Raw genomic sequence first — 20424 nt, forward strand, 5'->3', positions numbered from 1 at the left:
GGACACACAAATGCAGTATAGAAGCATAGTCTACAGACAACAAATTGATGAACACCTCAATTCAGAGCCACTATGAAGACCATCCTGACAACTTTCTCTTTTGTGAACAGGTCATAGTCTTTATGTATTCCCTGCACAGAAACTCTTTCACAAATGTAAAAACCAATTAAGAGCCTCTGATACATTTAGGCTGGGAATGTCATAGACTGAGGATTTCTATGACATTTTCTTTTAGCTGCCTTCCCTGACTCCAGTGACACCGTGGGCCAGGTAGTCAAATTACCAGCCCTGCAAATTAAAAGCTCTCACCTCGGTGGTGTGACCTCTCTCTCAATAGGAGGGTCATTTCCTTCACACAATGTACACCTGTCCTTCATGCCTATTTGTACTGAATGGCCCTGGGATAGCATCAGCAATTACAAAGAAACTCAGGTAAAACTTGCCTGTCTTTTTATATGACTGATTTATGACTGTTTCATTGCTTCTGAAGTGTCTTTCTCACTCCTACGCTGAAGTCCCACGCAGTAAATGAAATAAGTCAGTTCAGATCAGACCTCTCCTCAGAAACGGAATGCTTATGTTATCTGTCAGAGGGAGCTTTTTCCTACCCCTAACCCAACCTGCGATTGTCATTGGCTTTGCAGTCTGTAATGTAACCTGGCCCTTCGATTAAGACTGAAGGATATACCCTTGTATTGTTTTCAGCTGCTAACTACAAACTCTATTGCAATGGCATTTTCTGGGATCTATATATGTCAGTTCCATGGATGAAAGCTGCTTTCATTGTTAAAGGGATTAAAAATAGAAAGCTTTTTGGTTCAGCAGAGAACCAAAGTGGTTGTCCATTGTGGGCAATCTTTTTAATTCTGATGTCAGTTTTGTAGGATGGTAGGTAGGTTGAAAGTGTGTATATATATTCAAACTTACATAAACACATATAAATGTATAAACAACTTCAAAATACTTCTTGATTTTTTTTTAGATATTATGCACTACATTTCTTAGTGCTATGAATAGATGAACACCAACTTTACAAAATACTGCCCACAATTTATCCATATAACAAACCACAGAAGTATCATCTGCATCTGAAATCTGCATTCTGCATCTTTTAATATATCACGTTAGTAATCAATAGTTATTATGTAAGGTTAATTGCCTTAAAATACACATACAGTGGTGTTTCCTGAATTAGTATTTTATGTTTAACATAGTCAAAAACCACACAGATAATCTTGCCCTCATTTGCACAAGTGCGGTGCCTTTTCTCTTCTGCTGGGATGTTCTGAACTGTTACAGACAAACATTTCTCACAGCCTCCTCTTTTGGTCCACATCTCTGAAGACTGGATTGGATAGATCTATCCAATGCTTTTCCAAACATTATTTTTATGTTTTATAATGTTTTAATATGGGACAAAACAAGGGATTCTTATTTTCCAATGTCCATACAAACCATCTGGAAAAAAAAAAAAACTTGAATTTTGCAAATAGTTAAAAAACAGCAATAAGGAGGATGTCACAATGCCTTTCATTTTGCACTGGCCTGAGTAAACTAAGGCCCTAAGGCCTGGAATTAGAACACTTATCATAGTTGCTCATGACAATGCTGATAAATTAATCAAACAATCCATTCCTACATCCTGTGTTTTGTTCAAAGAATTCAAAGGCTGTTGGAAGTGTTAACCAAAAATGAGCAGAGAGGAGGCATTATCTGCTTGAAAGGAAGACAGAATTTTGTTTTATGACTGTTTCCTGAGTCTTACAAAGGGATTTCCCCACCATACATGTCCATAGTAAATGTGCACCCACCTATTACGTTATTCCTAATAACAATTTTATAGTATTAATAGCTTTTTCGTCGACCCGCTATGTGTATTTGAACCATACATTTTTGCAATGTGACTGTTTATATGACCCATACTTAGTTCAGTGATATGCATCTCTCCCATGCCTCAGTCAGTCACATGCTACTCATTTATTGTTTATTATTATTATTATTTACGTCTAGTTTTTGATATCAAACATTTTACATATGTTATCATACTGTATTTTCAAAATCTGCGTCTAAAAACATTCCAGTACACGCTGTTCAGTTTGTTATTACATGATTATATTTTTCATGGCATTTTGGAGCAAAATGCTTTAGCTGTAAACGTTTTGCCACGCATGAATACAGGGATGCACATTATAAAGTATAAAATCTAAAATGGTCACATATCCGTTTTCTCTCATTTTTTTCCTACTGATAAAACGATCCAATCAAGATCCGAAATGACAAAGTAAACGGACAACAGTATGAATGAACAGACAAATACAGTACATGACTTGGGAGGACTGGGATGCTTCGATCCCACTGATTCGTCACGCTGGATAGGATACTTCACCAGGCTTAAAACCTGGTTCATATTACGCAACCCTTTTATCGCTCCATAAGATTCAGCTCTGAATTAGAAAACAACTGACCCATTTCCCCCGTATGATATAAGAAAAAAAAATCCCATACTGCCAGAGAAGACTATATTGACATATAAATGTTAATACCTTGTTTTTACATTTAAAACAGCTTCATTAATAATGTAAGACAAAATGGAAACGTTTGCTACTGGTGAAAAGAAATTACTTATAAAATTAAACATATCAGTGTACTCAATTTATGGCAGAAATTTTTAAAAAATAAATTCAACTATATCCTTACCGGCCTCCTGTTATCATAATTCAAAGCGGGAGGTGTCGGCGGAGATGTCAAAGCCCCGTGAAGAACTCGGGCTGCATCGTCCAGCGTATAACAACATCCCAAAATAACGAAGTGCGGCAACCACGACAGAGGAATTAAATAAGCGGCACGCTACCTTTGTTCCTGAAAAGACGGGCGGTTAGGTAGTGTTTCGTGTCGATTGATAACAGCAGCAGAAACGCTCCTCCGGTTCCGCGGCTGATTAGAAAGGGAAGGTGGGGTAGACGGACACTGATCCTGCCACTCTTAAAGGGACAGAGCAGCGGCCTCTTCTGAAGAACAGTATCGTCACTGGTACACCGTCCGGCAGTCCGACGCATTTGAATACTCCCTCCGTGCACCAGAAACCATGCATATAAATGAAATTAGGTTGTTTCTTCTTAGAATCTGGTTATGATGTAATTCTAAGTTTAAAAAGGTGACCAAAAGAAGCGAGCTATTCAAACAGGCCCAGTTAGTCACAGAAGAGGAGAGTCGATTAGTCGAAAGTTTGATTCAGTTCTTCTGAAACTGAGTCGGAGTTCTTAAAGATTACGATAGAGAAGAAATCATCACAGCAGTTGTAGGGAAGTAATCGTATCCCAGCTGCCTAACACGGAAATAAAGGCTCGAAAAGAATACAATCATTAAAAAGTCTGGCAATTCAATGCATTGGGTTTTTGATCCAGCATGTCACTAATTTTAACATTCGTCGTGGTGCACCGTTGGAAATTAAATTTGAACGAAAAAAAAAAAAACGGTTTCCTTTGAGGTTGTTGTCCCGTGTTTCCACGTGGCCTCTTCAGAGGTGTTCCTGAACACCTCTAACAAACTGAACCTGTGGCATTTCCACCAGCGAAGCCTATCTTTAAAAAAATGCAAAGGTTATACAAATTACATTTCATACCCGACTGTAATACACCAACGCCCTGATGATATATCTTATACCTCTATACATAACGCACACAACGTTACTTGACCAATTTCTTTAAACACATATTTTTCAGATTAATCAAGAAACGACGTAGAAAGCTTAAGATATAAAACTGATAGGTATGGCTTGAATTTACTTAAGGCTTTTACTTAAGCTCATTTTAGTTAAACAAAAGACCTGGCGATCTGCCAGAGGCATGTCTAGTAATGAGACAAATGTATGGAATTGTAAGTGGGAGAGTTACGTGAACTCAAAATATTTAACCACGTAACACAGGCAAACAAATAAAAGAAATGTTCCAGAATCCAGAATATATGTTTAAGTATAGACACAATTACCCACTGTGTCACAATGAAAGTGGAGAAGTACAATTGCAGCAGTTTTCTGCACCAATCAATGCTTAACACATTTATTTGCATTTGTATTTCCTTACATTTAAGGCATCTAAACATTTATAATTTAGTTAAGCATAATGTAACAGAACTAAGAAAGCTTTCACCTCTTACGTTTTATAACCTTTTACAGCCCACTAATAAGGCTTGTACCAAATATGTTTCACACAACCCAGCTTTATAATTCATTCTTCATTTTTAAACAATATAGTAAACCAACTAACAATACACAAAAAACCATTTGTCCAGGACCCAGTAAGGGTGAAAAACTACTTGACATCAGTATTGTAAATGGGGAAACTTTATACAGAATTAGAAAACAATACTGATTCCCATTTTCCTTGCAGCTTCAAGGCACAAACAGCCAATTCCCGGCTATGTATAAACTGAATAAATGTGTTCATCACCTGACCCTGCGGTTTAAATTAAAGGTTGTTTCCTGGCGACCGCACTAAAAAACTCGCAAGGCTGCATTTTAAAACAGGTTATGCACGCCGGGTGGATGGAGACACATTTGCTTATCAAAAATCCAGTTCTTTGCCGCCCATCCAAGTGCCTTCACTCAGGACGGGTTTCCAGACTGAGCCTCCTTCTGCTGCAGTTTGAGGATCAGCTCCAGCAGATTCATCTGCATCATCAGCTCCTGCAAACACAGGGAGGAACACAACACCTCAGCCCGAGGAGACCTAAAACGGACCACTTCTGCCACCTACTGGACACTTAAGACTCTGACATGTAGGTGTGTTTTTTTTACACATGAAAAAACAGGCTTGGCAATGGCTACATCATCTATGCATAAGGGACTAATCAAGAAAAGAGCACTCATTTGAATTCAGTGTTATCCGCAATGAAATGTTTGGGGACCTGCCTGGAACTGGAACTTATGTGAACACATGAGTAGCACTCAAGGCTAACAGTATTTTTGCTGGATACATATATATATATATATAATTGTTTACTGTGCTCAATGTTAGGAGAGTATTGTTTTAAGACAATTACAAACACACTGTTCTACTGTTTTTTTTGACTGAATTAAATGTTTTTTTTTTTTTACAATGTTATCCATTTATACAGCTGAACATTTACTGAGGCAATTGTGGGTTAAGTACTTTGCCTAAGGGTACAGTGCCCCAGCAGGGAACTGAACCGGCAACCGTTCCATTACAAGTCCTGCTTCTTCATCACTGTGCTACATTGCCAACCACACTGTACTGTGCGAGGGGGTTGATAACTACACGAGATAATGGATCACTGCAGTGACTTCATTGGTCATTGAAGTGTATGATTTAATTTGATTTCTTTTTACTGGTGTGAGGCTGAAGGACCAAGCACTGGATCCAGTGGGACAGTGCAAGTCAGCACTGGATTGGAGTTAAGCACCTGGGGATTGGTGGTGATGTAGAAGCCTGGGACGCCTGCCTTCTCCAAGGTGGTCTGCTGGTCCACGACCTTCTGGTCCATCTCCACCACGATCTTCTCATCCATCATCCTCTGCTCCTCTCTCACCCGCTGTTCCAGGGCCTGAGCACAGACAGAGAGTGACGACAGTGTCAGAGAGGGCACAAGTTACACAACACTGCCTTTCACAGTCAAAAGGGGGGGGTGTGTCATTGATTCTACTGTAGCATGGACTAACAGACATGTGTAATGAAAAGGTGTTGACATCTTACATTATATCACGTGGCAGCAGTGTGGTGTAGTGGCAAGGAGCTGGGCTTGTGACCAAAAGATTGCTGGTTTGATATCCTGCTGGGGCATCGCTGTTGTTCCCTCGGGCAAGTTACTTAACCTAAAAGTGCCTCAGTAAATACCCAGCGGTATAAATGGATAACATGTAAAATAGTAAACTATGCAAGTCAGTCTGGGCAAGAGCATCTGCTAAATGACAATAACAGAATGTAGTGTACATTTAGCAGATGCTCTTACTCAGAGTGACTTATATGGGTTACAATTTTTGCATGTTTTCCATTTCTACAGATGGATATTAACTGAGGCAATTTTTGGTTAAGTACCTGGCCCATGGGTACACCAGCAGTGCCCCAGTGGGGAATCAATACTTCAGTTATAACCCTGCTCCTTACCACTGTGCTACACTGCCAATCTAATTGATAGCTGTAGTGTCCGCATTGTGTGGGAAGTGTGGTCGCATGGGCCTTCCTATAAGTATGTTTACATTCACTGTTACACGTACATTTTTTGAGTGCATCGTTATGTGTATATACATATATATATATTATTAACTGGCTATTTACTTGCAATACCTATGTACCATATGTAAGCTATTGAAGATGACCAAAACCATCCCTGTTTGATATGATCAAATAATGTAAATTGAGCTTGATCTATCAAAAAAAAAAGAATTTTTCACATCATAGCCAGTTTCTTCATATCAGAGGCTGGAAAACAGTGGGTACTGTGGCCAAGCCTGGAAATTCTCACATAAAGTGCCTCAACTTTCGTTCAACTAGTAGTTTCGTACCTCTGTCTCCGCCTGCTGGTTCGTTCTCAGAACTGCCAAGTTGTGCGTTTTGCAAGTCAGGAGTGCTTCTTTGTGCTTCCGAACTAACTCCTGCTTCAGAGCTGAAAAAGAAATTAAAGAGCCAGATAGGCCGTACTTCATTTCAAACATGGCAGAATAGGTTCCCTCTGCCTTATTAATGCTCCTCCATGACGAAACACAAGCGCATCACACTGACCTCTGTGCTCACTGTGAAGCTTCTGTCTCTGATTGTACAGGTTTTTCTCAGTCAGGTGCTGGATGTCAAGCAGGCCCTGGACGATCTCATACACCGTTCCATCTATCAAGGCTAAAGCCAGGTCACTTAGCGTGGTGTAGGACAAACGCTGCTGAAAGGAGCTGTTTAGGAAAGGCAAAGGGAGGCAAGAAGATAAGTTGAGTCCCAGTTCACCTCATTACACTGTATTTTCCCTCTGCATTATCTGATAATATATATAGATGCAAGCGAATCTGATGTTACAGTAACGCGATTAAACCCTCTTGTGGACAACTCAGAAGATTCACCCAATCCTGTCCATCCACTGTTACCACTGGGGAAATTAATGTTTTTAAATTTCTACGGACTACGACGACGACAGTATTTGTGATGTATCACCAGTTCATTCACACTGTGAAAATCTGTCTTTGTTCACAATGGAGACTTGTCTGTGAAAATAATCGCGCCGTGAGTGAGTTTATCCTTACCTGGGCAAGTCTTTGACAAGCGCCTGCAGCTCAGATAGGAGGTAGTAATGCCTCTCTTGCTGTTTTGTGGAGTCGGTGTGTTCGTCGTAGGCGCCCGGATAGCCCTCCATTTGGTCGCATCTGTTTTAAATTTAGAGATGACAAACCGAGATTATCTTGTTTAACACGGGTCTGCCAGTACCAGGCGCAAATCACACATCTGGGCTAGTTTGACAGAGACAATGTTTCAATCTTGGCATACCGCAAAGACATGCATTACAAGACCTGAATATTCCCATTATATTCACAATAATGATGCACAATACGCCCCGCCATTTATGCCAAAGTGTCTCAAAATCTTAAACAGTCCCAAGATTGGTCCATTTGCATGGAGCTAGTAGAGCTAGCTATACCTACATACATGCGATATCACGTGAACTGTGTAGTACAGCTTAATTGTGCCTCGTAATTTCAGAATAACTTGGCAACGCAGTGCTCAGTATCACGATAAATCATTGATCTTAATACTTTTCTTGTTTGAAAACTCACTTGGTAGGCTGCAAAATTAACAGCTATCTAACTCCATAAAAAGTACCCAGCAGCACAATGTTGACGTTTGCGGTAGGACCCTTCAACCCGTATTAGCCGTCTTTGCCAATGCCTGGCTGGATCGTCATGGTTATGCCTTCTCTTTTTCACTAGTTATTTATTTGTTTTAATGAATAACATTTCACCAGTGAGACAAATGATATTATATAAACATTATATATATACATACATGTCTACTTTTTGTAGTGATTCAAATAAATTACGGCTAACGATCCCGTTAGAGATTGAAGTGTTGCTTGGCCTTTTCCATACCCCAGGTGGCGCAAAAACACCACGGATACGCGATCCGTTAGTAGCTACATGTTAATCATGCTCTCCCCGGTTCTCATACAGGGGATCTCCAGCTCCAGTTTGTTAGCCACTTGTCATTTCGGCAAAGGCTGCGGCACAGCGATCACGAAACTATTTTCCCATCTACATTTTGCTATCTGTACGGTCAGGAGAAGACCACCGAGGCATTTTCTCTTGACGGCTCATTTTAGAAAGAAAACAGAATGGGGACTAAATTCACCCAATTAACTGCAGATGCTACTGTATAGGCTAGGTACACCTTGGAGTTACAAAGGTATCTACGTTAGCTACATCAATTGCAAACAGGTAGATCTTGCTAGCCAATTGTAATTAGCTAGCAACCAAACCTTCAGTGATGCACTGTACCTGAGTTCCTCATTCCATCTAGGATCTTACTTTTTTTCTGCGGTAATGTCGGATGACGAAAGGAAATGCCAGTCCTTTATTTTCTTAGTAAACGTAAATTTTTGTTAAAAGATCATTTTCGAGCGTGACCAACTCAGCTAAGCTGGCTGCCGAGAGCGCACGACGACATGGGTGCCACACGCCGTTGCGCATCAGTTGTGAGAGAAACTGAGAGAGCCCAGATGTTGAGAACAGCGGTGTGAGGAGCGCGACACGAAGAACAACTTGCGAAATCTGGAACTCCTCGTCTTAATTTAACGATGGCCAAAAACACTTCTTTGTATTTCCGAATCGTCGAAGGAAGAAATTTACCAGCAAAGGATGTGTAAGTTCTAGCTAAATGCGGTTACCTGTTGGCTTAGGTGTTCATTTGATTTGTACGATTTGTTTCTTCGCTTGTTTATTCTGCTACTTCATACTGAAATCTTCTGGCTAAAAACAACTTTTGCACTAAACACATGAAAGTACGCATCGTGAATAGTACATGAATAAATGACTATACGGCAATTAGAATTTACAAAAAAATTGAAAAAACATTGAATGAATTTGAATAGAACCTCAGGTGAGCGTTTGACTTGAGCACTCGTAAATAGGGACGAAAACAGTTAAATAGATGTATTTTGGAGACGCAGGGCGCACATCGAAGAGCAATGTGGTCATGTTCAGCCTTTCCTTGCTTCTGATGAAAAAGACAGTGCTACTGCCAATAATTAGTTCCTTTGCGCTGAAAAGTGGGCAAAATGAACGCACCGAATAGCTAGTCTTCCCAAACACACTTGTTTGATATTTGAGATTGGACCTGCTTAGAAGCCAGTTAGAATTCTTTGAAATACAGTTACGTTTTTTAAAAAACAGCTGCTACTGCACATGTTAATAAAGGAGACGCACTCACATTATGTTGTCATTCTTTTCTCATTGTATCCGCCATCCGCTCGGCAATACAGATGCGCGTATGTATTCGTTACGCCTAATGAATTCGTTAGGCCCTTAAGAAGACTTGTGATCACCAGCTACAGCGGCATATTATTGTGCTATAAACTGGGAATAACCCCGTGGTGGCAGGAGAACGGCATGGTGAAAAACAATCACATGTATTTGACTGTAATATTTATGCCTGAGTTATCCCAGGGAAAGCAATACTCCGTTGTTTTTAATGCCTTTCTCATATTTCTTCCTCTCCATTAGTTCTGGGACCAGCGACCCTTACTGCATTGTAAAAGTTGACAATGAGGTCGTGGCCAGGTAAGTGTCAAAGGCTCAGCGTTTATTCATGTCCATTTCCTGCACTGCACTGAGTTCAAAATAGCTGAGTGCTTAGTAATTGATTTCTCAAAAGTCAATAGGCGCCATATTGACAAATTTCACTTAAGTTATTCTTTGAAAACTCTCTCTCTGTCTCTTTTCCTCTCTCTTCTCTCTGCCTGTCTATGCATATAAGAAAAAATATGTATAGATATTTTTTATAAATGCATGAACAGATGATATACATTACATGCATTGTAATGTACATAACTGTAAAATCGTATTTTTTTTGTAGGCACTTCTACTGAACAATAGAGCGTAGTGTTGTATCTGCCGTTGTATCTGCCGTATGCTCAGTTTCCCCTAGGCTGGGCCGTAACAGTGGGTTTACAGACACAGCATCAAAGTGTAACATCAGAATTTTAAAGCTGTGACCAAACAAAAAAAAAAACATAACAAGGACTGTGAGCAAGAGGGGCATGGTGGTTAAAGGAACAGACCCCCCTACACACATTCAGAAGAGCAGGTAAGAGAAGACAAAGGTCCCTTTCAGCGGGAAATAAGACAGGCTCTTGTTCTGGGGCAAGGCCTGCTGGCTGCAGACCACTGTGGCTGCCTAATCTAGGCACCCATTCAGGCCCCAGCACAGGTGTGAGAGAGGCGCCACCCCTACACAGGTACGCCACAGTGTTCCCAGTGCACTTTTGCAGCAAGTGGGCGGTGTCTTCATTATTAGATGCACTGGTAAACGCAATGTGACCAAAACATGCCAACGTCGGTCCGTGTTCAGTATGGAGTAAGAAGATATTGGTGCAGAACTACAAGCTTTCATGACTATGGCATGCAGGGAAAGCAGGTTTTCTTTTTCCTGGAAACAAGCTGAGAGTATCAGAATGAAATAGGTTGTGGTTTATGCCTCCAGACTAATCATCACAGGACCAGAGTGGATTAAGTGGTACCCTGATGAACTGAGAGTGTTACTGTTTTTTTTTTTTAGCACGTAATTGCTGCTCGTGTATCAAATTTAACAGTCATCATATTGCGCTGAACAGTGGGCGATCGTAATTGCTCCCGGTGTTGGTAAATTAGACTCGGCGGCGCTCTGGCCCCGGGTGACAGACGAGGGGGAGCGGCGCTCTGGCCCCGGGTGACAGACGAGGGGGAGCGGCGCTCTGGCCCCGGGTGACAGGCGAGGGGGAGCGGCGCTCTGGCCCCGGGTGACAGGCGAGGGGGAGCGGTGCCTTGGCTCTCTGGTGACAGTGCGAGTGCACGGGAAGGTGCACGTGACGAGCTCACCTGTGAGAGCGGCGGTGGCCCTGTAGAGGGGCAGAGACGGGCACATGGCACTGGGAGGGGCCTCTGAGGCCCGGCCCCCCCCCGTCCGCCTATGGCCAGGTACATGTGACGGGTGGGGGGGGGGGGGGGGTGGAATGTGTGTGATCTGGGGCTTTGCTGCTCCCGGCATGGGGCCGCGAGCGCTGCGAACCTGATCCAGAGCTCGCCTTTAAAGACACCCGCAGGTAACCATGGAGAAGGGCATAAATTATTGCAGGCAGCTCCAGGAGGAGAAATGGGAGGGGGCTGGAGGGAGGTGTGTAGTTACAGTTGTATGCCTGTGTGCCGCTTCAGATGCCTGGGGTGCAACAAAAAAAAGTTTCTCCTAAGTCTTATGTTTGAACACAGGCCCCCCCACATTTATGTTACATCATGGTTTTTTAGCTTTTATCATTTATTATTCATCCCGGTTGCAATGGGTCAGAAGTTGTTTGTGGGCGGAGTGTGAGCTTGGCTGACCCTCCTTGTGTGGAATGAGAGCGCTTCCTGTGGATCGCGGTGTGAAACGGCCGGAGCGATCGCGGAACGAGCAGAACTAGTGCTTGTGATTTCCAGGCACAGTGGCACTGCTCCACTTTCTATTAGGGGATCGAGATTTAATCAAAGTGATTATATAGCCTTCCTCTTTGGAATATAAATAGAAAGCGTTGGCACAGCACCCCTCATCTGGTCCTCATTATCTCTTGTCATTGCTGTGTGTATCTGTAAATTTAAGGAAATAGGTCTGAAGCGCACTGATTTTATCGATCACGGTATTTGATGAAGCGCAGGCAGAAGACATTGTTCCACAGGTTCAGAGCGTATTAACTGTATTCCAGCTCACAGACATAAAGAGGGTTACACTAAGTTGGATTGAACTGAGTTAGATGATGACAATGGTATCGATAATGATGATAAAACCTCATGCATCTGGGTTTAGGTTGCTCTTTGTGGTGCTGTGAATATCTTGATTAAATTGCATGCAGGGCATTAGGGATATTCAAAGCCCAATGTCACATTGTCCCTGGCTACTCGTAAAGATGTTCCAGACAGTGCCCCTTTGTTAAGCCTGTAAATCAATGCCTCCAGATATTGGATTCCAATAAGGACAAAGAGCAAGCCTCAAGCTCCTCAGAGACCTCCCTTACGATGTCATTGAAATCACCTCGATCAATAGGTGCCATTATATTGGAAAATCTGGAGCAGCCAATCATTTTTCAGGTCTGCAGCCATCTGCTCTGCAACAGCTTTATTTAAAGGCACAGAAGTTAAGAATTTTTATGATGATGCTGATCCTACTCCATTGAACTTTCTCTTTAATGATTTTATTTTAGTGAATAATGGCATGTTTTGTTCTTGTAATATGCAAAACAAGGGAAGACATAGTCTCCAGATCATGCCATTTCACACTGTGCTTGGCTCTTACTCAGTACACGTTGTCTATGTTGGAAATGATCCAAAGTTCTCTGTACACGAGATCCGAGTGTCTGTCAGATCTTTTTGGAAGCCTGTTCAATGAACCTCTTTTCTACAGGACGGCCACAGTGTGGAAGAACCTCAACCCGTTTTGGGGTGAAGAGTACACCCTGCACCTGCCCATGGGGTTCCACACGTTGTCCTTTTACGTCATGGACGAGGACACGATTGGGTAAGGGTCCCACCCGAGTCATTCACACAGTCAAGAGGGGAACCACAAGTGTCTTTTTTTATAAAGCAGCCTCACAGATTACATTACATTGTCATTTAGCAAATGCTCTCATCCAGAGTGACTAATGTGTGTTACAGTTTTTACATGTTATCCATTTATCCATCTGAAGACGCCACTCTTCTGTGCTCACCTGAACACCTGAAACACCACCACCCAAAGCAATTTCTTATATCTTAAACTTTGTTTTCCTTGTGAAAAATTCATATGGTTTCATGCACTCGTATCTCTACCAGGTAGCTTGTACCTTATCTGGCCAACTATTGAAACCTGGTTATGCAGCGCTTCTAATATTATTGAATCCTTTCATGGCTTTTTGCTTGTGTTGGACTCTGCCTCACTCATAAGTCGCCTTGGATGAAAGAGTCTGCTGAATGAATAAATGTAAATATAAACTTATCCAGTTGGATATTTACTGAGGCAATTGCGGGTTAAGTATCTTGCCCAAGGCTCAGCAGTAGCGCCCCAGCAGGGAATCGATCTGGCAACCTTTTGGTTATAAGCCCTGGGCCTTACCGCTATGCTACACTGCTGCCCACGGATAGTTTCAAAAGTACTGCTCACATTGCTTTATGAATCCTAATCTCTGAATACTACAGGCCTAACCTGCGGTGTGTCATTACTGTGATTGCCTCATACACTGAGATAAACAGACATTGTGACTCAAACCGACTGGACTACATTTGGTATTCTCATGCATCTTTTTAATCTGACTTTATAGGGACAATCGAGACAGGTGTTCGTCGTGTTTTTCAGAGGAAGATCGTTTCTATGCAGAAACAGGAAAGACCATCAGCTTGTTCTGTTAGTGCGTCACGTACCAGCAGGTCACGATGTGTCATGATCACGAAACCCTCTGCCCCTTCACAAGTTACCTGTACATTGCACGTTGTGTGCTTGAACTCAGAGTCCTGGTGACACGTGCGTTTGTGCAAGGGGGCCTCAGGTTTCCCTCCTGCTGAATAAATCATGCCTTTCCGCTTTACGTTGTTTTTCTGCGATGCGGGCAGAGTCGCTGCCGCCGCTACCTGGGTTTGTGCTGTGAGGTTGTGAGGGCTGCTGTCAGACATCAGCAGTGAGTCTTGGTCTAATCAAAAGTCATGCCATCCTGACTCAGGCACCAGTGCTGCTGGAGCGAAGGCCTATAAGCCAATTTAATCTCTCTCCCAATTTGATATTGTACTAGCGTTTGTGTCGGTGGTGCATGGGAAAGACTCCTTTTTTTAATGTGTAGGCCTAATTCACTTTGATGGCTCCGCTTGATGGATATGTCAGTGGGGGACAAGCCTAATTCTAAATGAAATAGCTGTATCTTACGCAGCCGCTATGCTGATTTAGCCTCTCAATTACAAAGCGCCAAGGGGTCCTCTTTGAGAAGGTATCAGCAAGCTACCGTACAGATATCCTTTGACATGCATATCCGGCTAATTGGAACTTGAGGCTGATTTCAAGGATTTGTGAACAACAAAGGAACCCCAGGGAGAGTGTTTGGTTGGACGCATCAGTCATGCACCGAGCCAGTGTCCCCTCGCAGGTCTGTTTCATGAATGGTGCAGCATGTCTAACCAAACGCCACAGTGTTTTTCCTGTGTGGTAGAATTACCATTACGTTTTACATTTATTACATTTATTCATTTGGCAGGCGCTTTTATCCAAAGCGACTTACGAGTGAGGTAGAGTATAACACAAGCAGAAAAAACCATAAGGAGTCAACAATATTAGAAGTACTGCATGACCAGGTTTCAGTAGTTGGCCAGACAAGGAACAAGCTATCTGGTAGAGCTAACGAGTATGTTAAACCATTAGATTATTTTTAATTTTTTTTTTTTTATTTTATAGTTTAGTGGGAAACAGTTTTGAGACATGAGAAGTTCCTTTGTGGGGGGTAGTGTTTGAGGCGCTCAGATGAGAGCAGAGGAGCTGTGTCTTCAAATGTTGCCTTTTATCCTAGTCGCCTCATAGATGGGGGTTTAAAGCAGCATAGCTGACATGTGTTTGTCTGTTTTGGTGAAGCTTTTGCAGCAGTTGGTCGTGGTGGTGGTGATGGTGGTGGTGGTAGCGTAGCCTGGGCTCGGGATCGCTGTGTGCTTAGTAGGCCGTGCTTAACAGCAGCGTGTCACTCAGTCAGTAGGGACGCCTGTCATGTTCTCCACACAAAACAAATGTCAACGCGCAGGTGCTGCTGCAAACTGGAAAATGAAATGGCCCTGTCCTCTGACTCCTCGCCCTTTCTCTCTCCTCTTAAAGGGCACATACTGGTGTTCTCTGAGTGCTCATCATAACTTTCCCTCACTGTCCTCGTTTAACACGTTCGTCTGTGTTTACAATGTAGGTCTTCTCCCGAAATCCTGTAGAAATCGTAATGTGAGCAAACTTTGGTGGACACACAAATCAGATGCCAGTATACATGTAGTTTATATTTGTTTTCTCGTGTTTGCAGTGTTTTCCCAGTGGTTACTTGTTTTGACATATAACTGTCCCTCTTCCTCTCTCCCTCTCTCTTTCTTCCCCATAGCCACGATGACGTAATTGGGAAGATCTCTCTCAGCAAAGAGACCATAGCAGCCCAGTCCAAAGGTATTGCAATGACGCCTTCACACCACTCACACCACATTGACTCATACAAACCCCCAGTGAGCAAAGCTGCCGGCATCACTGTGCCATTTACTGTAGGGATGCAGATCAGCTGAAAGTAAAGGGGAACTGTGAACGTTAAGGCAGTTCTATTTTCATGTTGTTCCTTACCTTACATTTATTGTTGTTTGGCATGCAAATGAACCAATGGAGCACATCACGGGGGCAGAGGGCTCTCCCATTGGTTGATCAGATTTCTTCTCGCTAAGATTATCCAATTGCAATGTATCAGGAAGTGAGAAGTTAGTGGATACTCTGACTCTGGTCAACAACTCACTGTGTTTTATGATCTCAGTGTGAGCCCTCAAAGTGTGTTAAGATAGCTGTCCTGGGCAAAAGAGTCTATATTCTTATGGAAATGTTTTTATTTCCTAAAATGGCAGTAATCGCTTCATCATTACTGCTCTTTGCCTCCAATCTGCCTCTGCCTGCATAGTGAGGTTGTTTGAGCTTGTCCCATTGATTGGAGTGAGAATTGCATCCTGAGGTTTGTATGAGACTTGATTATTATGCAGTCTTGAAAAAGCTTCACACTAGCTCCTTTTCTTGTTGAAAAGGTGTGGATAAATTTAAGAGCAATACTGGAAACAGTCAACTTTAAAGGGAAAATATTAAAGTACATGTACTTTATGAAACCTAATATATCTAAGGGTAAATGGGAGATGTGTTTTTTTATTTCTCAACATGCTGTCACGAATGAAGAAGGGTCTTTTCCCAGATATATGGCATTTCTTTGGCGTTGAGGTTACTGGTCTGCTTGTACCAGACAGGTGACATTTGACACCAGAACACAGGAGGGGCAAAGGGTTCACCCAGAGCAAGATTCCCATGACCCAGAGCATCATGGGAGACTGTCAGAGGAGAGTGGAATGACCAAGGGCATTTTTTACGAGACTAGCTATAGCTGGTGCTGTGAGCCTTTGCCACGATAGATTCACATGTAGCAAAGACTCCATTTTTATCTTGCTCATTGATTTATATTTTGTTCGTTTGTCAGCTTGCCTACTAGATCCTAGGTATCTGCTGATCTTGTGGTCACTGAAGCTGTAATTTCTTATGATCTATATGGTGCACATTTAACTCAACTTAAAGAACAGACATACATGTATGTGCAATATAGACCACACAAACTGCATCAAAATGGAATTCCTATGTCAAAGAATGAAGATTGCACATACATAACCTGTGTGGATGTATATTATGTGGATATATCGTAGATATATTCCCCATGGGAATGGTAATAGCATTGGGACCATGTTGGCAACTATTATCCTGATCTACCACTTCAATCGTTGTGCCTTGCCATGGCAACACAACCTACTGCTGTTTCATTCCGAGCAAACTTATTGGACAGACATGAAAGGATTTTCTCCAATCAAACAGAAAAGCTCACATGGGGCTGAAATTCACCAGTTGCCGTGCACCTAAATGCTAGGCAATTATTTGTTTCCATCTTGAAAAAAAAAAAACAAAAAAACAAAGCGTAACAGAAAAATATGGTGAAATATGGAGTGAGAGTGATTAAGTGGAGCTAATGAGCTGCAACACCTTCACTGAGATGTCATGCTTTTTCTTCTCTTTTTTTGTCCTAGCGTCTGTAATAATTTCTATGAATCATAGCGCCCATAACACCCACAAAGTAAAAAAAAAAAAAAAAGCAACAGCTGAAAGCCTTTAATGTTCTTCTCTCGGATAATATTTCACATGAAAACATCACTTTAAATTACCCTCAACTGGGGACATCGCAGAAAGGAGAGAATGTAGATTTTCTGCATGGAGCCAGTAAACGGTTTATTTTTAGGGCTTTTTCCTGGTGCCTCACTGCATATCGCGTCAGCACTGTTCCCAGGAGAACCCCCCTCCTGTCATTCTCCCTGCTCCATCACTTTTTTTTTTTCCCCCCCTGCGCATCACCGCCACATGTCACCGCTGAGTTGCCGCTCTCTCCCGCGGGACCGTGGGAATCCCGCTACCCCGCTGTGAGCATCGGGGGCAGCCCCCATGAGCCCACTGTTAAGCCAGTCAATTTAAACGTGATAGCAGACACAGGTCGCAGGTGACGGGACGGTGTGCAATTGCAGTGCTAAGACGCACGATTTACAGGCAGTTGAAATGCGAACGGCAGCAATATCCAGTCACGATATGCAGCACCACACCATTTCATTCCAGTGTACAGTTGTATCCTGTCTGAAAAACAGAGCTAGCTGTTTGCTGGTCAGAAAGAAAATCGGTTTATTTTGTAGCAGTGATTTGATTTATGTGTTTGTTATTTATTGGCCTCATTAATTCGTTGCTTAAGTACTAAAACATATTTACTTGTTTATCTTGTGAAAACCGAGGTAAGACCTTAACATGTGTTTTGTTAGACCTGACTGGCAGAGGCGATGGCAAACAGAACAGCACACAAAAATGGCTGCGGTGTTTAGACTGAACTGAGTCATGTGACATGTGTCTGCGTGGGATATTGCAGTACATCATTTGAATGAAATGAGGCTGATGCCAGATCTATATGATGAGGTGAAACAGGCGCTAGTGTGCTACAGCTAGGTTGAGCTTGGCGTTAGTCGGTGGAGTGTTGAGTGCGCCAGGTGGCATGAAGTGCAGGTTTGCGGGCTTCATGCGGCGTCTCTTCCTCTCAGACACAATCCCGTTCTGCACTGGCCACTCAGTGGCGGAATGAACTCCCCACTGAGGTTAGGACGGCGGAATCATTGGCCATCTTCCGATGCAGACTGAGGACCCACCTCTTCAGGCTGCATCTCTGTTCCACATCAATCCCCGCCCCCTAACACCTGCTACTTCTAGTGCTTGCTGTTAATTTTATGTGTAGTGTGGTGTGTTTTGGATTCTGTGATCTAGTGACTGATGTATGGTAGTGTACTTGGGTTTCCTTTGTCTAGTCAGGTTGCACAAGTTAACTTAGAATAGGACTTGAATGGTGTTATGCTCACACTCACTGGTCTGGGAGTGTTGTTAGCATGGTCTGAAAGTCGGTCTGTAATGAAACATGGGATTGTTTTGCATGGGGTTGCAAAGCATGTGCATAGGTACCCCCAATGCATTTCTGCCTCCTGGTGTCTAAGTTGTAGGAATGGTGGCATCAGAATGGGACCAGTGCTGGAAGACCTTCTTGAAATTGTAGAGGCTCCAGATTATTGTTAATGTGTGCGTGCCTGTGTGTGTGTGTGTGCGTGTGTGTGTGTGTGTGTGTGTGTGTGTGTGGCGGTTGTGTGTTCTGTGACACGGGGTTAAGCCCCAGAGCCTTGTGTGCCGTCTCAGCCAGGAGACAGTTACCTGCTGCACGTTGTTTCTTTGATACGGCAGTTGACTCAGAGCTTCTGAGGCAGTGGAAGTGGCTTTGGGTAAGCAGGTCAAGTGTGCTCCAGAGCCCAGGGCTCAGAGACCTGCCTGCATGGCTCACGCAGCAGCCCTTCAGAGGGAGGGACTCGCACTTTTCCCAGTAAATGGGAGCTATTCCCACTTTAGCATGTGGCTACTGCGCTACATGATCATTTATCCTGAGGTCATATCCTGAGCATGGTTGCCATTTGCTTGTTCTGGGTGTGTGAGTTTGTTACTCAGGTGTGCAGTGCGTGTGTGTTTGCGTGTGTGGGGACCTGCCTCCTGAACATTCTTACCTCCTGGGGTCAGCGTCCTTGAGCTGCGAGGATCTCTGAGCTTCCTGAAGGGATTGGGGCGATCGACGCTGTATTGTCATTGTCACCGCCGTCCCCAGGACTGGATAACTGGCTGAACCTGACGCGGGTGGACCCGGACGAGGAGGTGCAGGGGGAGATCCACCTGGCCCTGGAGCTGCTGAGAGACGCCCAGAGGACGAGCCTGCGCTGCCATGTGATCGAGGCCAGGTGAGAGGGGGGCGGGGCATGTGCTGCTCATTCAAAGGGGGCGGGGCTTGGCCTGAACAGTGGGGCTGTTCTCAGGTTTCACTCGCGGGGTTCAGCTAACACTTTTACATGCAGCATGTGCACTGTGTAAAGGAAGTGTACCCCCAGGCACTCACAACGTGCTCACAAACATGAGCATCACTTCCTAAGGTGTGAAAATACTGATAATATCCGTGGTTCGCACCCCTAAAAAACATTATTCGCCCTCTTTTGAGAGGGAGTGAAAGCCAGAGTCCCTAATGGTAACTGTGAATGAGATTTGGTTATTGGAAAAATGTCCCATTAACATTAATTTTGAATAAAGCCATTATAATTTATTCACCATTTGAAACTGCAGACCAGCAGCATGAGAAAAGGGAAGTACTTGCCACCCAACTTTACCATGTGAAGTGAAAGGCAGAGAATAGACTAGTTTCTCTACAAATACTGCAGCCTACATGTATCAAGCTGACACAAGTGGTGAAATATTGAATGGTGAGTGTATAGCTTTTGAAGAGAGCATGCAGTACTCAGCTATAAAGTGTACCGCTGAAAGTGGGGCTGGTGTTTAGATGACTGCATTAGAGAATTAAAAGCTGAGAACTTCTTCAGTGGGTGGGCGGAGACAGAACACTAGCAGCAGTGGGGTAAACCAATGGGGCCAGCTGATTTTGGATGTGATCAATCAGTGGGATTCTATACAAGACCTTACCAGTGACTGCCGTGGAGGGTGCTTTTCCTCAAACTGTGCCCTTGTTCAGCAAGGCAAGTCTGCAGGCTGGGAGCATTACATTACATTACACTTGTTTAGCAGACGCTCTTATCCAGAGCAACTTCCAGCACAACAGAACATAAGTGCGTCCATTCAAGCTGAATGAGCAACAGTGTCAGACTAGGCTAACAGCACTTCCAGACCAGTGAGTGTGAGCATCACAAATTTAAAAACAAATTTAATGTCTGCTTGAACAAAGGAGCTTAACAGCTCACGCGACGATCCCCATCCTGCAATGAACTTGGACCCCTGCGTAGAGAGTGGGAGCCAGTAACACAGCCCGCATCAGGCAGCTTTGACTCACTGTGAGCTGGTTCAACAATCGCTCACCGTGGGCACAGGCGTC

The 20424-nt window shown here is 43.3% G+C and overlaps 2 protein-coding genes across 5 annotated transcripts in view; one reads left to right on the plus strand and one right to left on the minus strand.

The window, feature by feature from the left end:
- Window positions 1-4133: 4133 nt before the first annotated feature.
- Window positions 4134-7837, minus strand: dgcr6 (DiGeorge syndrome critical region gene 6). Of its 4 annotated transcripts, none has more exons than XM_036527262.1 (6): window positions 7772-7837; window positions 7244-7363; window positions 6738-6898; window positions 6521-6621; window positions 5461-5562; window positions 4134-4684 (listed from the first exon to the last, which is right to left on the minus strand). In XM_036527262.1, the coding sequence occupies exons 2-6, from the start codon at window positions 7351-7353 to the stop codon at window positions 4604-4606; spliced, it is 555 nt and encodes a 184-aa protein (XP_036383155.1). In that variant the 5' UTR covers window positions 7354-7363; window positions 7772-7837; the 3' UTR covers window positions 4134-4603. The 4 variants fall into 4 exon arrangements, with proteins under 4 accessions (XP_036383155.1, XP_036383152.1, XP_036383154.1 ...); XM_036527259.1 differs by having other exon boundaries at window positions 5422-5562; XM_036527261.1 differs by lacking the exon at window positions 7772-7837 and adding an exon at window positions 7644-7765 and having other exon boundaries at window positions 5422-5562.
- Window positions 7838-8782: 945 nt separating this feature from the next.
- LOC118776968 (rasGAP-activating-like protein 1) overlaps window positions 8783-20424 on the plus strand; it is a 33730-nt gene continuing 22088 nt past the window's right edge. Inside the window, exons 1-5 of the mRNA XM_036527637.1 lie at window positions 8783-8852; window positions 9713-9769; window positions 12618-12731; window positions 15304-15365; window positions 19159-19288. Of these exons, the coding sequence (XP_036383530.1) occupies window positions 8788-8852; window positions 9713-9769; window positions 12618-12731; window positions 15304-15365; window positions 19159-19288 (428 nt within the window). The 5' untranslated portion in view covers window positions 8783-8787. The remainder of the gene's footprint in view (window positions 8853-9712; window positions 9770-12617; window positions 12732-15303; window positions 15366-19158; window positions 19289-20424) is intronic.

This window comes from Megalops cyprinoides, chromosome 4 (genome assembly GCF_013368585.1).
Source record: "Megalops cyprinoides isolate fMegCyp1 chromosome 4, fMegCyp1.pri, whole genome shotgun sequence".
Taxonomy (NCBI): Eukaryota; Metazoa; Chordata; class Actinopteri; order Elopiformes; family Megalopidae; genus Megalops; species Megalops cyprinoides.

Excerpts from the sequence above, each read along its gene's own strand:
- dgcr6 (XM_036527259.1), bottom strand. The coding sequence starts at position 7,353 with ATGGAGGGCTATCCGGGCGCCTACGACGAACACACCGACTCCACAAAA. Across the intron at positions 6,622-6,737 it reads GCTTCACAGTGAGCACAGAG|CTCTGAAGCAGGAGTTAGTT; the intron begins GTCAGTGTGATG and ends TTTCTTTTTCAG. Across the intron at positions 5,563-6,520 it reads ACCAGCAGGCGGAGACAGAG|GCCCTGGAACAGCGGGTGAG; the intron begins GTACGAAACTAC and ends GTCTGTGCTCAG.